The sequence below is a fragment of the Pelobates fuscus genome, chromosome 8 (assembly GCF_036172605.1).
Source record: "Pelobates fuscus isolate aPelFus1 chromosome 8, aPelFus1.pri, whole genome shotgun sequence".
Taxonomy (NCBI): Eukaryota; Metazoa; Chordata; class Amphibia; order Anura; family Pelobatidae; genus Pelobates; species Pelobates fuscus.
The window spans coordinates 36151319-36168518 of record NC_086324.1 but is presented as its reverse complement, the minus strand read 5'-3'; the positions used below and the strand labels follow the sequence as shown (position 1 = coordinate 36168518).

At 36.6% G+C, this 17200-nt stretch overlaps 1 protein-coding gene across 1 annotated transcript in view; it reads left to right on the top strand.

Moving 5' to 3' along the window:
• Positions 1-17200, top strand: part of LOC134571436 (sodium channel protein type 2 subunit alpha-like) — a 162744-nt gene that overhangs the window by 56748 nt on the left and 88796 nt on the right. The window contains exons 3-12 of the mRNA XM_063429686.1: positions 1077-1195; positions 2897-2986; positions 3076-3204; positions 5575-5666; positions 6850-7113; positions 9818-9881; positions 10717-10858; positions 11393-11599; positions 14435-14734; positions 16672-17052. Of these exons, the coding sequence (XP_063285756.1) occupies positions 1077-1195; positions 2897-2986; positions 3076-3204; positions 5575-5666; positions 6850-7113; positions 9818-9881; positions 10717-10858; positions 11393-11599; positions 14435-14734; positions 16672-17052 (1788 nt within the window). The remainder of the gene's footprint in view (positions 1-1076; positions 1196-2896; positions 2987-3075; positions 3205-5574; positions 5667-6849; positions 7114-9817; positions 9882-10716; positions 10859-11392; positions 11600-14434; positions 14735-16671; positions 17053-17200) is intronic.

Genomic DNA, 17200 nt, shown 5'->3' with positions numbered 1-17200 from the left:
ATGTCCTGCAAGCGTCTGTATATATGAGTCAATCAGGAAAGAAGTGTAAGTATCTATCAAGCCAAAATTTGCACATAAAGTTACATTTCCACAGCTTCAATTAAGACACCAAAAACTGAGAAAATTTCTATCAAAATAGAAACAGCATCTATTCTAGAACATTAGTGCCTACATTTTACCTTACTCTTTTCTTAAATGGTGACACCCCTTTCAATAATGGCTGCTAAATACTGTCCCAGATTACCAAGGATTTACTTGTTTCTAAGACAAAAAATATGGTCTTTGGGCACTCTTCAAATCTCCAAAGTATGAAAATGGAACTCACTACACGTGTTAAAAAATGAATTTGAAGCCATCCGTCCAAATAAAATGAAATTCATGGTAAATGTAATCGATTCTGAAACTGTGGTCATTCCATTCATAAATGAAGTAAATTCATTTCTTTATAAACTATACTCATTCATTTATGAACATGTTTATTTTATTCCTGAACAAAATAACATAGTTTTCTGAATCTATTAAATTAACAATTGCCAGAAATTTTATTTTATTCACACAAATGGCTTAAAATGACTTTTTGCTTTTGCTCTTGTTACGTATTGTACTGAATGTGTAGTGAGTTCCATTTTCCTTTGTTTAACTGCTCAAAGGTCTCCCTTTTTTAATATGAGGATAGAAACAATAACATAGTTGGGAAAATGAGGTAGTACTGAGCAGCCATTATTGAAAGGCCACCATTTTAGAAAAGAGTAAGCTAAGATGCGGTAGAGTAAAACTCCCACATTGTTGGTCTCAGGATTAATAATCTACAATTTTTGGTATTAATGCTGGCAAATTGCAAATTATCTGGGATTCCCTTTTTAAAAATCTGTATTGGCTTGCTTTTCATCCTATTAAGATGGTAGCTTGTATCAATTATATCAAAGTATTTTAATCAGTACAAAATACAACACCAGTATCTTGAGATTAAAAATGTGTATTTACAGGTTTGTTTTACAATTATTTTATACTAGTTTTGATATATTTGTCACAGTGTGTATTTTCGTACTAACGTATTTTCCTTTGCTTTTTTTCAGACCTTTATAGTATTGAATAGAGGGAAGGCAATCTTCCGTTTCAGTGCCACATCTGCCTTGTACATTTTAACCCCTTTCAATCCTATTAGGAAAATATCTATAAAGATTTTGGTACATTCATATCCTTTTCAAAGAAATAATGAGCAAAATGTGCTTCATTTTACAAAAAAAAAACAGTAGAAACAAACGGAAAAATGTAGCCGAGAAGCAATCATAACTAAGTAGGCACAACAACAAAAAATGAAATTACAAATCTCGGTACATGCTCTAGTACAGTGAAATAGTACAGTGAAACAATATACAGTATTGTCTAGAGATTTGTCTATATTACTTGTGTGTTATGTCACAGTTGTTTAATTGTACTTCCGTTTGAATGGTTGTTCAAGTGGTGATCTTAGGAGAGATTTTCCTCAGATTTATTTAACCTGCAGCAACATGGCTTGCTCAAAGTAAAGATAAAAGGAATGATTTGTGATCCTAATCCTCTGGTAATTATTATAGAAAATAATATTACGGCACAATCCAGGCACCGATACAACTTTAATGATTTTGATAGATTTTGACCTTATTAAAGGATCACTATAGAGTCAGGAATACAAACATGTATTCCTGACCCTATAGTGAAAACCCACCATTTAGGTGGCTTGCCCACCCCCCACCCCCATAGCCCCCTCAGAATGGGTTAAAACTCACTCATTTCCAGCTCTCCATGGGTCCGCCAGTGCTGGGCCCGCCCCCTTTGTGGCATCATCAAAATTCCCCCATGGGGAAAGCATTGGATTGGCTAAAATTGGCTAGGGGGCAGGGCCAAACACAGTTTTGGCCAATCAGCACCTCCTCATAGAGATGCATTGAATCCATACAGTAAAATCTAGAGATGCTGCCATATTATGGCATTATCAGACCCTCAGTCAATCATGGCCAGGGGTATAGATCTATTACTCCCTTTCACTTACAAACTGAGCCTCAGGACCTCTTCTACAATAGTAAGGCATGTGATCAAGAAATTGAGTTTACCAGCAATGGTTCCAAAAGATATTAATGCAAGGTTCCTCTTCTCTGTGCAGAGGATTTGAGCTCAGAAGGCTTGCATTTTTACACATCCATGAGCTTGAAATCTTAGTGGATACATTTACAACTTCAGCTCATGATATGTTGTGTCGCCATTTGCATAAAAGGTTTTTGTTTTGTTTCTCAAAGTCAACAAATTGTATGGCATGCAAATGTGTCTCCTTCCTGTGTTTGGTCAAGTGGCCTGACATACGTATTCAAACTTAGATATGCCATTAAAATGTAAATCATTGATTAAGGAAGAGACCGGTATTTGTGTTTCTTTTCTAAGCACAAAGCTAAACTTTTTTTTTTTTGGTTGCTTTTTTTTCCAAAGACGGAATTAATTAAATTTTTTGTTTCAGGGGGAAAAAAAGGAAACAAAGCTTTTATGTTATTGCAAAACATGTGAGGCAGCTGTGTGCAGATGATCTGCTACCAAATGATGCACACATCATTGCTAAATCCCTGTGTGCTATGAATTATGGGATGATTAATATGTAAAACTTTCTAGTCAAAAAAATAATTGAGAATAAAAGTAGATCTATGTATTTGACAGCAATTTGTCTAACACAAATGGGATTTAATTCTTTATAAATGTCAGCATATTGTTTTTATGTCTTATGTACACGTTAAGTTTGTGTCTCCTGTAAACAGTGTTCTTTTTATTATTCATATGTGTAGGTTAATTGCATGAGATAAAGGCTGACACTTAATACTACGTGGTATTGTGTGCATCATAAGTGATGTTTTCCTTAACTGCAGTATACATTATTCAGCATGCTCATTATGTGCACTATTTTAACCAATTGTGTGTTCATGACCATGAGCAATCCTCCAGAATGGACAAAGAATGTAGAGTAAGTGACATATAAATTTATAATATAATACTTCCTTTGAGAAATGAATAGCTTAATCCAATGCACAATATTTTCTTTATTAATCACAGATATACCTTCACTGGAATTTATACCTTTGAGTCTCTTGTAAAAATCCTGGCCAGAGGTTTTTGCTTAGAAGGATTCACTTTTCTGCGAGACCCTTGGAACTGGCTTGATTTCAGTGTCATAGTCATGGCGTAAGTATTCTATATATATATTTATATAAATATTGCGTATAAAACTAGTTTTCCTCTGTTACGGCCCTTAATTATTTGAATTACTGTCACTGGGGGATATTCATGTGAGCTTTAGTATGCAATAGAAAAAAATTATGTAACCATAACCATATATTTTTTTTTATCTCGGCCATATTGTTTTGTTTTTTTAAACAGTTAATTTGGAATTTTTCTCCAAATTGATTGTTTTGACCTATACTTTGCAGCTTGTTTTTCTAATTCCCATGACACACAAATGAGTGAATACGCTAATTTATGTTAATGAGAAAACTGTGAAAGATTGCTAGCCTGTAACTCTACTAAAGCATCTCAATGCATTTATAATAGCCCATTTCCATTACCTTAGTTGGAAAAGAACCCAAAACCATTAATCAGTAAAGTTCCTTTACTTAAGATTTACAGTATTTATCAGTTAAGGGAGAAGACAATTTACATTCCATAGAAGAGGTAGACAACTTCTGCCCTTCAAGATTCCATAAATGACATAACCCATGATGCTTTGCCAACTGGATGCCTGGCAGAGCATACTAAGGGTTGAATACCACAGTATCTAGAATGATCCAGATGGCCATTTGTGCTCTTGAAGAAGGGTATCTGACCTTGATTCTCCAGTTGTTATTTGTACTACATTAACTACAGTGGCTTATCTAGGTCTCCAGGCCAAATTTAGGGTAAATCCGTAATGCCACCCTTAACTCTTAACTTCCTGTCTCAATTACTCCCCGTCCAGTCTTAATCACCTCTCAGGTTGTTTGTGTCTCTGTCTTTCTATCTTCTCATCTCATCCATATCTCTATCAAAAAAGAAATGGTATTAGTATTTACATGTTTTCAAACTAATAGAGAGAAGGAATGATTCCTTTCTCCCTACTATTTTGACGTGTATACTAATACTGTCTCTCTTTAAATTTGGCAACTGCTTTAATTAACTGCTGTCAAATATAAAATAAAGACAACTCTTCTGGTTTGCCTCCCAAAGGGATCAAGTGCTAAATAAGCCACATCCGAGGCATTGGCCCCTAAAGCCACCCCTAGCTATCCCAGTAGTGGCAGATATACTTGTGATACAATGCTTCTATTGCAATCTTAATTCACCACTCATGTAAAAAAAAATATATATTTGGCCTAATGACTTAATGTATAATTACAATAGTTTTGTTCACTTGATTTTCTTCAATATATGTTATTCGGCCACCTCTTCCAGCCTAGGTATTGGAAACAAGGGACAATGATGAACACCCCTGCTCTAAAGCCTTCTTATGTTTAACTAAAATATTGATGACCTGTAGCTATATGGCTCTTGTTAAACTATACTTTCTATGGTTCTTGATTTACCTTCTGGCGAACGAGGATCTTGGAAATCGCAATACAAAAATAACTGGAGAGAGATAAATAGAGTACTGTGTACATGAAAATGACTTACAATAAGAAATTAATAGAAAAGTATTCTGAAGGCCTTTGAATAATGTTCATGATAAGCCAAGAGGATCCTCCTGATTATGAGTTGACTGAATTGACTCTTCACTTTTCTATGCAGATGATCTATCTGTTATATCGGTAAGTCAACTACAGTTCTTACCAAGGTATTAGTTACTAATAATATGAGAATAACTCTTTGCGCTGTATAATTCCCCATATTAATTTAACACTAAACATTTTCTGTCAGTTAATATTCAGTCAATTAACTGTCTGTTTGTTAAGATCTAGATTGGGTAAATGCATGAGTATATACATTGCAGACCTTATATGCATGATGTGTATAGTAACTGTAAAACTGGAGATTTAATAAATTCGTTTATAATGTTTTTAAGTCAGAAATGACATGTTTATATAGCTCTCCGCATGAAACGTAGGTTGCCTAGTGTACCATTCATTTCACTTTATTGATGAAATTGAAAATACAATACTACATAGCGCCAAGATAATATAAGAGCAATCCATGAGAATACAAACATATTTTTTAGTAGTATTCTTACAATGGCAGTTTTTAAAGGGAGCAAAATTTGGAGGATTCAAATTAAGGAGGAAATATAAATTCCACTGTAATTTCGAATAGAGAAAATGCTGCCATTTTTAATCCCCAACCATTTTAAATCTAAATCTTTGCCAGATTGGCACAAATAGCTGTTGGGTTATAATTTGGATACAGTATTCGTCACCACAACTTAAAATTCCTCTTTTTTCAGTAACTTTTTTTTTACCTTATGGAGAAAAAAAAAAAACCCATAGCTTTAATTATATCTTCACAAATTCAGTGTTGAATTTAACACCAAAAAGGTCTTTGTGAAAGACCTAAGCAAGTATTCTGAATAACTCTGATTTAATCCTACAGGTATGTAACAGAATTTGTAAACCTAGGCAATGTTTCAGCTCTTCGAACTTTCAGAGTATTGAGAGCTTTGAAAACTATTTCTGTAATTCCAGGTAAGAAGTAAATGGTGTGAGGTGTTAGGCCCCTTGTACATCCAACTGTTTCTTTGTGTCTGTCATTGTGTTTGTGTGTGAACTCCCCTATTGCAGATATGTGACAGAGTTTGTGGACCTGGGCAATGTCTCAGCACTGAGAACATTCAGAGTTCTCCGAGCATTGAAAACAATTTCAGTCATTCCAGGTGAGAGCTAGGTTAAACACGCAGGCTGATTTTGCTCCATCTAAGTTTTTAGCACATTTTGAGCATAAAGCCTTGTTGCTTGCCATTGCGATGCAAAAAATAAAAAGCACAAATCTGTAGGTAGTTACCTGATTCCAAAACGATTTTGTGCTTTTTAAGATTTTGATTCTTTTCATTTTTTTTTAATCAGCCTTGGAGTTTAACAAATCCTTGCATGGAACATCACAATATTACCCAGCCTGCGTGATGTTTGTTTTTGTTTAGTTTTTTTCTCTTCCATATCCAACTAACCTAAATGTATATCTTTTTTATGGTTCCCTATTCATTGGAATTTTTATGCTTTATGTTTCATCCCAAACAATGCTTCATGTTTTAATGCATACTACCTCAATAAACCATCTTCACTATTTGCGAAAAAAAAAAAAAAAATTGGGGGTAAAAAACTAACTAAACAAACATATTTTCATGAGCTAAAATGAATAAAATGTGAAATAGAGCACAATCATGGGCATTGCATGGGAGATTTAATATTGTAAATGATATATATTTGGCATTTATAAAATGAGTACAATTTTATAATATGCATGTCATAGCTACCATCTTTCTTTATTTGAGGTAGGACAATGCTGTATATTGTAAAATTGTCAGTCGCACATCTGTGTGTGCCACAAATAGCAACAATTGATGCTGCAGTTATGAGTATGATATAAACTTTTCTTATAGCATGAAGACCAATATAACTTGTTTTCTTACAAAACAAGTATTTATTTTTTTTCACATTTCTGGCTTCCATTTACATCCACTTTTCTTGAATAACCAAAACGTTATTCTTTCATCCTTGTCACCTGCTAACTTTCCATCAAATATTAAAAAAAAAAAATCACTGACATTAATGTTTATTTAGGCTTCTGCATGTAAAATCTTCTTTTCTCTAGGATCTATGATGCTACGTGGTCCTTTGATAACTTGAAATAATGCATCCTCATTTTTCCTAGGACTGAAGACCATTGTTGGGGCGCTAATTCAATCGGTTAAGAAGCTTTCGGATGTCATGATTCTCACAGTATTTTGTCTGAGTGTATTTGCACTTATAGGGCTGCAGCTGTTCATGGGGCACTTGAGAAATAAATGTGTACGATGGCCCCCTGACTATGAAGCAAATATTACTTCCTATTTTAACAGTAGTGTCGGCATGAACGGTTCTTATATAAATATAACTCTAAATCCGTTTGACAAAGAAGAGTACGTCCTGCAAGAAAGTGAGTGTCCTTCTTACACTAATTCAATATACAATGCTTGTAATATTACATTAAGGCATTTATTCACTAAATTGTGACTTGTAATCGTTTTCAAAGTCATTGTTATATTTAGGACAAAATGACTGAAAACAGAACCGTACTAACCTATTTATCAGCTGTCTGGAGAAGTAATTACGACAGTCTTAATTTATTTTGAAAATATGTTGGAAATTGTATTTTTCAAGTAAGGCCTTACTTTAATATTCTGGATAAGCCTTTCATATTATTTCATATTTTTGGATTTAACTTTTCAAATAATTTGTCTACAAAAATTTCCCATTGACTTCAATGGTGACTTATGTAGATACATCTTTTGAAAAGTTCATCCAAAAATATTAAAGAATTTGAAAAGCGTATGCAAAAATATTAAATTGAGGCCTTAATTCACAGATGGCAAGTTTGGGGAGGTTGTGGCTGGCTTTTGTCAGTGGAGGAGCTATTATCACTTACATCTTATGCAGATCAATGCATATTGCAAAAAAAAAATACTCTTGTGGACAGCCATTTGGAGTAACCTCGAGTTTGAATCAACTATTACTGAAGATGACCCAAGATCACTCCCACTTGTCCAGATGCACACCCACTCAGCTATGATGTCACCAATCATTTATGAGTGTCCCAGAAGTATGTAAGAAGATGATCATTTTGTGACCCTTGTAACTGAAAGCTCCATCTTGGCAATGGCAGATGGCATCATTGATAAGTGAATGTGTGTGGTCTGTTAAGTGAGATTGATTTCGGGTCAGATATCCTTGGGTCCTAACCCAAGACCAGGCCTGCACAACCTGGGCCCCGCTCCCCAGGCGTTTTTGAACTACAAAGCCCATGATTTTGTGAATAAAACAGATAGCCAAAACCCATTATTTATTTAATAAAACAGATAGCCAACACCTATGTTTTTTTTATGAAACAGATAGCCAGGGAATCATGGCTGATATCTAGAGAATCATGAGAATTGTAGTTAAAAACATCTGGGAGCAACATCTGGGAGCAATTTTGGGAAAGTTACAAATTGCAACTTTCAAAGTGTGTTGCAACTGAAATTAAGCCATTGATGAACAACTATTACATTCAACTGGTGCTCTATTGAATCAAATTGATGCTACTCGCAGTTTGAATCTTTTTAAAAATTTGTTCCACTGGTCATGCATTTCAAGTATGAGGGTTGTCGCGGCAAGTAAAATCCAGCACACTACACTGTTAAAGCCAATAGGAATTCACTATGACTACTTCAGTGATTGTGCCTGAAGTCTGGGTGTGCAGTATTTCAATATGAGGCAATGCACATACACAGTTTTATACCCTTTGTTGCCCAACGTGTAACTCCACCTCCAACAGCGTAATGGGAGTGTGAATAGCCAGCCCAGAACTCATGATGTCCATTATGTGTATATTTCTATGCACATAATGTCATTCATTCACTTGGAACACCCAGCTGATGCTCTCAGCCAATTGGCATCTGACTTCTTCAGCTCTGCAGAATCTGGATGTGCATTGGCAGGACCGTGGTCAAAGGCATTGCAAAATGGTTTGACCCATTATTGTGGAATGGGGCCAAGGAGCTTCTCACATCATAACCACTACAATGGGCTTAAAAGTCAAAGGGAAATTAGTTGAAACAAAGTTGATGCACATTTTGCAACTTTTCCCAAATGAAATCCTCCCAATTAGGATCTTAAATGAACACTATAGGGTCAGGAGCACAAATATGTTTTCCTGACCCTATGGTGATAAAACCACCATTTAGGTGTCTCGCCCCCCCCCTTAAAATGTAGGAAAACGTACCTTATTTCCAGCACCGCATGGGTCCTCCAGCGCTGGCCCTGTTCCCAATCCGCCTCCTTGGCTGACATCAGAATTTCCATAGGAAAAGTATTGGATTGGCTGAGATTGTCAAGGAGGTGGGAAAGGGGCAGGGCCAAACACTGACTTGGCCAATCAGCATCTCCTCATAGAGATGCATTGAATCAATGCATCTCTTTGAGGAAGCAATACTTCTCTGTGGAGAAAATTCAGTGGATGAGGAGTGGCTACTGGAGGTGTCCCTAGGGAGCAATTTAAACAATGTTAACAGCAAAAAGGCTGCAGGGACTGCCTATACGCATACTTCATTAAGCTGTATGTGTTCCGGTGACTATAGTGTCCATTTAATGGTGCAACTAGAAAAGTGTAGTGCATTAATTTTTATGCTTGTGATATTTATACTTTAAATGTTAAAACACATTTAGTAATATAACATGTTTTTTTTTTACTTATAAATCTTACTTTTAAGAAGACGTAGAGTTTTTATTTAAGTAAGGGATGACAAAAGGTAACAGTCCAAACACCATAACCACTGCAGTGTATTTTATAGTGAATGACCCTGTTAGCATCTCATCTGCCTTAAAGTCACAGGTTTTAATAAGAGAGTGTATTCCCTAGAGAGTGAATTAAGCTAAATTAAAAATATGAAATTGCTGTGAATATTGGAGAAATATTTAATTCACAGTTATAAGCTGTTTGCATTTAAATGCAAACACATGTTGTAATGGTGCTTGCCCCTTTATTAGACAATTTGCTATGGTTTTGCCACTGTTTTTTATTTTTTTATTAACTAAACATTTTTGAATAAAATCTTGTAAAATATCTATTCGTTTGACTCTTGTATATTTGTCTTTCTAAACAGAGAATTTTTATGTTTTACCTGGGCAGAGGGATGCTCTTCTCTGTGGCAACAGCACAGATGCCGGGTAAGGGAAAAAATATATTTTAAAAGCTTGAAATAATGTGATTGGTCTATGAAGAGTTCAGACATAAGACATTAAAGAAACACTCTGGTCAGCATAACAACTTAAGTTGTTCCCCCTTCCCTCTCCTCCCCCCTCCCCCCCCCATGGTGCTTTCTTACCTTAAGGGGTTTAACTATTCTTTAATGGGTTAACCCTAAACGTGCCCTCCATGCAGGATCTGCAGTCCCCCAGGTGGCATCTGACTTCTGAAATTGAGTTTCAGGAAGCGTAACAAAACTAACTTTGTTTTATTTATGGAGTACACAGCTGCCTTCTGCTTTTGAGTACATTATAATTCTTGTAGTCTGAGAATCTCCATTATGTTGAAGTTGTGTTGGCAGGTCCACCTGAGGAGCATGATACATGTATTAAACCTATAAAGAGCAGTTCTGCAATGGCTAACCTCAACATTATAGGTGTTTGAGTCTCTCTGGCTAAGCATCATGAGAAGTGTAGTTCATAAACATCTGTGACCTTGGCATTACAAATTACCACGAAATAAAAGAAAGCCGGTAAACATTGCTTCTGTTCATACGGGCTCGTTTCCATGGAGGGTTGCATGGAAGTCTGTAATATAGGCCTTAGTTGAATAAGCTTCCCAGAAGATTCAGAACTTTCCACATTATTTATCTACAAAAAATCCCATAGACTTTAATGGTGACTTCTGCAGAAAAATCGTTAAGAACGGGTTTCTAATAGTATTGCATCATTTGGAAAGCGAATTAAAGCAAGGTCATATTTTGTAAAAAAAAAAATACTGAATATTCCTCTTAAAATATTTAATTGTATTTTTTAGTCAATGCCCGAAGGGATATGTCTGTTTGAAAACTGGACGAAATCCTAACTATGGTTACACAAGCTTCGACACATTTAGCTGGGCTTTCTTGTCTCTCTTTCGTCTAATGACTCAAGATTATTGGGAAAACCTTTACCAACTGGTGAGCATGCTCTGTGATATATTTTCAACAATGCTTATTTTAGTTGATGGATCGTAATGTCTTGTCTGTCTGTTTGTTTATAATTGTTATTATTGGCATTAATATAGCGCCAACAAATTCTGCACTTTACAATATTATTAAGGAGAGTTTAACAACATATGAGACAAAAAAAAAAAAACATTGCAGATTTTGACAGGAACAATAGATTGATGGGGATTCTGCTCAAACAAGCTAACAATCTTTGTAGCCACCCATCCATCCAACCATCCAGTTCATAGCATAGTGCACGGATAGTCAACCATTGGCCCTATAGATGTGGACTTAATCTCCCCCAGCTTTTTCAGCCATAACTCTGGCAAAGCAACATGGGAGATGTGGTCCACACAATCTGAAGTGCTGAAAGTTATCTACTCCTGGCCTAGTTTACACATTATATACATCCAGAGATAAATGGCAAACTGATATGTACCGTAATTTGAAATACTTTAAAGTAATGGAAACATAGTTGAGCTTATCTTATAATACTTTCTATAGACCCTGAGAGCTGCGGGCAAAACCTACATGATCTTTTTCGTTCTGGTGATTTTCTTGGGCTCCTTCTATTTGGTGAACTTGATCCTGGCTGTGGTTGCTATGGCATATGAGGAACAAAACCAGGCAACTTTAGAAGAAGCCGAGCAGAAAGAAGCCGAATTTCAGCAGATGATGGAACAACTAAGAAGACATCAGGAAGACATCCAGGTAAGTGATTTTGAATGTGTTTTGCAAAACAATATTGTGAGATGTTGCTTTGATTAGCATTGGAATTTCAGTTTGGAAATTTTAAATCAAATCATGATAAGCATTAAAACTGATTGTCACTGTGGACATAGGAAAAACACATTGAACGCCCTGCTATTCCTTACTGGTAACTAACAGATTTAACCCCTTAAGGACACATGACATGTGTGACATGTCATGATTCCCTTTTATTCCAGAAGTTTGGTCCTTAAGGGGTTAAGAAGGAATACCCTGTTTATAATTCCTTTTTTTTTTTTTTGGTAAAAAATAAATAAATAAATAAAACCCTGTTTACATTTCTGTGTTTAGTCTTTAGCATTTAGGTTGATTAATTACAACTATCTCTACCTGTAGTCTTAATTAAGAAAGCATCATCAGTAGGCCATGAGGAAATTTCAAATTTAGCAGCAAAAAAATAATAAAGTGAAATGACAGATAGTAAAGATATTATTATCTTTTTATTAACTTAGTGGTTAGTGTTAGAATTGCAGAATCTCTAGTATGTATTAAAAGTGTAGATTATTTGTATTTTTCTGGCATGGCAAACTCAACATTCCATCCTTCTGAAATAAATTAACTGATTACCAACCAACACATATATGACAGCTAAGTGACCTCTTTTGTAGGTTTCATAATTCCAGCTTTTAAGAAAACAAACAGACCTAAAACAAGCTTACCATCTGAAATGAATGCGGACAGAATTGTTGTTTGGATTAATGACGTCTCTGCAGCATGGTGTGCAGTGTGTGTTAATGCAGAGCAAAACCTATGTTTAGGGTCAGAATAGAGAGTTATTTTGTATCGCTTAAAGACACATTTTAGAGTGTCTTAGAATGCAGGAGTGTGTGCAGAGTCTCAGTGTACTTGTGTACGCAGAGTTAAGAGTAAAGAATGTGTCAGTGTTTTAAGCGTCATTCTGCAAAGTCTTAATCTATATGAGCATGCTGTAAAGTTTTCAAGTGGAAAATGCTTTGTGTGTATTTCACCCCTTAGCCTTTACCATGTTAGTGGCATCTTTCTTCATGTCTTTGTCTCACTGGCTCCCATCAAATGCCATTTCCAACCAACCCATCCATTTCTGACTACACTTCTACCCTCTCACCACCTGCCCAAATCGCTTCCAACCTTCCCTAATAACTGCCACCCACACTATCCTTCCCCTGCCCAGAACTCTTCTTCCAACTCCATACCTATGCTCAGAACCATCCTTAGGTGCCTTGTGCAACACTTTGGATTGACACCTCCACCCATCATTCCTATGATGCTCACTCAAGCCTTAAGACTGTCTGATTTCACGAGAATTGCAGTTCATAAACAGTTTTTAAAACCAAGCACTGCATAGATGATTAAACTGCAGTTCCAGCACACCCAGTCAGGCCTATGTGCATATGAGAATTACAGATCACAAAAACATTGTCAAACACAGGCAATGGTTGTGAACTGAAATTTCCCTTGAGGCCAACCAAGCTTAAAGGATGGCTGAGCACCATGACATTTGTACTGTACAAATATCTTTGTAGATTAGGCCCTGAAGATGCTTGTGAAGAGTAATTCCTGTGATGTTTTGCCAACCTAAAAGCATGCTGAGCATTATGGGAATGCATATCAAAATACATTTTATATACTCACTTAGGTGCTCATCTATCCAACTTTATATTTCTTCCTAGCTCTGTTGAGCATATTTCCTGAATCACCCTAAGCATCTTTAACCTCTCATTTTTAAGTTCTTACGATCTCCCTATTGTGTTTCTCCATCTAGCCCATTTAGTCTCTTCCACTGTCATACCAAGACTCCCTCTCCCTAATATGTCTCTTTTTCTTCCCATCTCTTCCTCTCCCTCATTCTATGTCTGTACCCCTGTCTGCCACTTTCCCCCTTCATCCCCATACCTGCCTGTTAGTAGTGCATGGCCAAGCAGTCAGTGCTTTTTGCTAAGTTCTGCCTGCCTGTGCAGCCCCCACATTGTCGACTCCATATGACTGGTGCTGTGTGTATGAGGTGTGGCGATAAGATGTAAGATCAAATCCTCATCTTTGCATCAACATAATTCCTGTCATTGCATCACCATAGTACCACTAGGCCTGTAGGGTATACGCTGTTCAGGCTTCACAGAAAGGCATAGGAAACCAAAAATCACTGACATCTCAGCAACACTACAGGAATGGGAATTGTAGAGATGAATGAGCCTCGTTGACACTGCCTATATTGTTGCTGTTTTATATTATCTTTACTTCTCAGCAGCCCTATGGTTGGCTCAGCTAGTGCAACAATGCCCCCCTGTCCCTAAGGTCTATGTCAATTCAACTCATATCCAACAATATAACATATACCCATTATAACCATCATTGCCCTCCCCACATCACTTTTATGCACCCTTCTCATGTCAATTCCATGCAGCTCACTCTAAAGGGATGTCATATCCCATAGCATTACTATGTGTGTTGTAGCTCGATTCCATGCTTGGCCTTTTGTGTTTATGTGTTTTGTTGTTTTGTTTTGTCTGTGTCTCTAGTTCTTGCTTATTTTACTGGCCGCTGTCCCAGTATAAATATCCCCATCCAGGACAATAATCTAGGGCCCAAGTTACATTCACATGTGAAAATGGGTCTACTGAAAAAAATTTTTTGATCTGGTAAATTATAGGTGGTTTTCACACAAAAAAACCCCATGCTTTTATACTGTTTGTTTTTTCTTTGATTTACTACTGCTATACTTTGTATACCTTGTATTGGTAGCATATACTTCATTATCAGCATAAGCAAGGTTAGTTGAGCTGTTTTTGTTTCTTTTTTTAGCATGCAGCAGCAGCAGCAGAAAACATGGTGGGATCCAAGGAGTTCAGTGGTGGAACTGGATATGGTGGTCTTTCTGAAAGCTCTTCAGAAGCATCAAAGCTAAGCTCAAAGAGTGCCAAAGAGCGAAGAAACAGAAGAAAGAAAAGAAAGCAAAAGGAGCAGGGTGATGGAGACGAAAAGTGCGATGATGAAAAATTCCATAAATCAACATCGGAAACTAGCATAAAAAGGAAAGGCTTCCGGTTCTCAATAGAAGGAAACCGACTCACGTATGAAAAGAAATATTCCTCCCCACATCAGGTATCATTACATTATTTTCTTGTTTCAAGTTAAACATATTTTAATTCTAGAACTTTATTAAACTGTTTGAATAATGCCTAAAATATATTTTAAAAATGGTTCTGCAAGACTACTCTGCATACAAGATATAAGGCATTGGATCTATCTATCTATCTATCTATCCATCTATCTGTCTATCTATCTATCTATCTATCTATCTATCTATCTATCATCTATCTATCATCTATCTATCTATCTATCTAACTATCTATCTATCTATCTATCTATCTATCTATCTATCCATCATCTATCTATATATCTGTCATGTATGCATCTATCCAGTGGTGTATTTTGGATTTGTGCTGCCCTAGCCACGACTAAATTCGGGCACCCCGAAATCTAAATTTGCCCCCCCGATTTGTGTCAAGGCCACTTTTTTGACTGACAGACACATGCCTTCATTGATACATGCACTGATATACACTCACTGACAAATACACAGTCATTGGCACACACATACAGTCATTGGCACACACTGTTTAATCAACACACACTTTCACTGACAGACACACACTGACAGGCACACACTCTCAGATATACATAAAATGACATACACACACTGACACATATTCACAGGCACACCCATTCTCACTGAAAGATACACACACACACTTTTACTCACTCACAGACACACACTGACAGCTACACTCACTCACAGTAAGGTGGACAGCCCCCAGAACACAAGGCAAGCAAGGCATTTGTCTGGGAGCTTGGGGTGGCATTTTTTGGTGCCCCTCCCTGAAAGTGCCGCCCTAGGAAAATGCCTTGTTTGCCTTGTGGTAAATACATCTCTGCATATATCTATTTATCTATCTATCTATCTATCTATCTATCTATCTATCTATCTATCTGGTGTTAAAATTCAATTAGCCGGATCTAGGTAGACAAGGGCTTTGAATGGTGTAATATTACCTAATAAGGAACCTCCACCAATTATACCCTATGTGGAGCTTTTTAAGGGGGCTCTTATCCAAGCCTCTATGGTAAATCACACTTAATTTAACTGTTTCAAATCCAAAATCTTGTTTCCTAGAAGTTAAAACACAAAATAGTCTCTGATTGTGCAGCACTGTGTAAACATAGGAATCTGAGCACTCTCCCTATGTAAACTGCTCTCCCCAGTTTACATAAGGAGAGAATGATGGTGAGAATTGGTGGGCCATTGTAGTTTATTTACCACCCCCCTGTATTTCTTTTTACTTTCAGTACAACATTTGAAAACTAGGGGGTTGGAATATTGCCAAAGCTCTACAATTGGATTTTGAGCAGCAATGAAGATTAATATTTATGTTGTGTCTCTAAAATGTTTAATAAGCAAAACAGCCAGGGATCTGGGAAATCAGTTTGCTGCTAGTGTTTGTAAGAGTAGCCCTGAGATGTTGAATGGTCACATTTTTGGGACAGTATTGCCTTTTGTGTTGTAAAGACAGTGACACTGTGTCTCTTATATATACAAATCGGTAGAAATGGTTGTAAATATATATCTCACAATCAATCTTATAGAACATTGCTCTTAAAAGGTCATGATTTTGAAACAAGCTTCCCATATATCATTCCAATCTGTGCTCTGAAGGAAACATTCCCATTTAAAGATATAGTTCAGGTCATCCCGTGCTCTATTAGAAGACTGCAACTGGCAGAAAGAGAAAATTTGAAGAAAAGTTGAAGTGAATCACGTTGGAGTGACATATAGTGGGTTTATAAACTGTTCTTGCTCTTACCGTTGACTGTTTAGCAGTTCTACACAATTTTATTTATCTAAAATAGTCCCTTGTAGTTACATATTTCTTTTATGTTTTCTACGGTTTGTTTATTTTACTTTATATTCAATTAGTAGCTTTGGTAAATTACTAACATCTTAAAGTAACATCTTGATAATTATGTATTTTCGGTTTTAGTCTCTACTCAGCATCCGAGACTCCCTATTTTCTCCAAGACGTAACAGCAGAGCCAGTCTGTTTAGCTTCAGAGGACGTGGAAAGGATGTCGGATCAGAAAATGACTTCGCAGATGATGAACACAGCACCTTTGAGGACAATGAAAGCAGACGGGGTTCTTTGTTTGTTCCACACAGACACGGTGAACGACGGAACAGTAACATTAGTCAAGCCAGTAAGGCATCAAAGACGGTACCGATACATCCAGTGAATGGGAAGATGCACAGCACAGTGGATTGCAATGGAGTGGTCTCGCTGTTTGGTGGTCCATCTGGTCCAACTTCGCCTGCTGGACTACTTCTGCCAGAGGTGATAATAGATAAACCAGCTTCTGATGACAATGTAAGGAAGTTTCAAATAGTTTATAAGGCATGGTAGCCTTACAGTGCCTCCATGAGGAACACTTGATAATTGGTTGGTCAAGTGTTGAATGTGACTGCTTCTTGCTCTACCCATAATATACTAACAGCATAGATTGATATTGCATTTT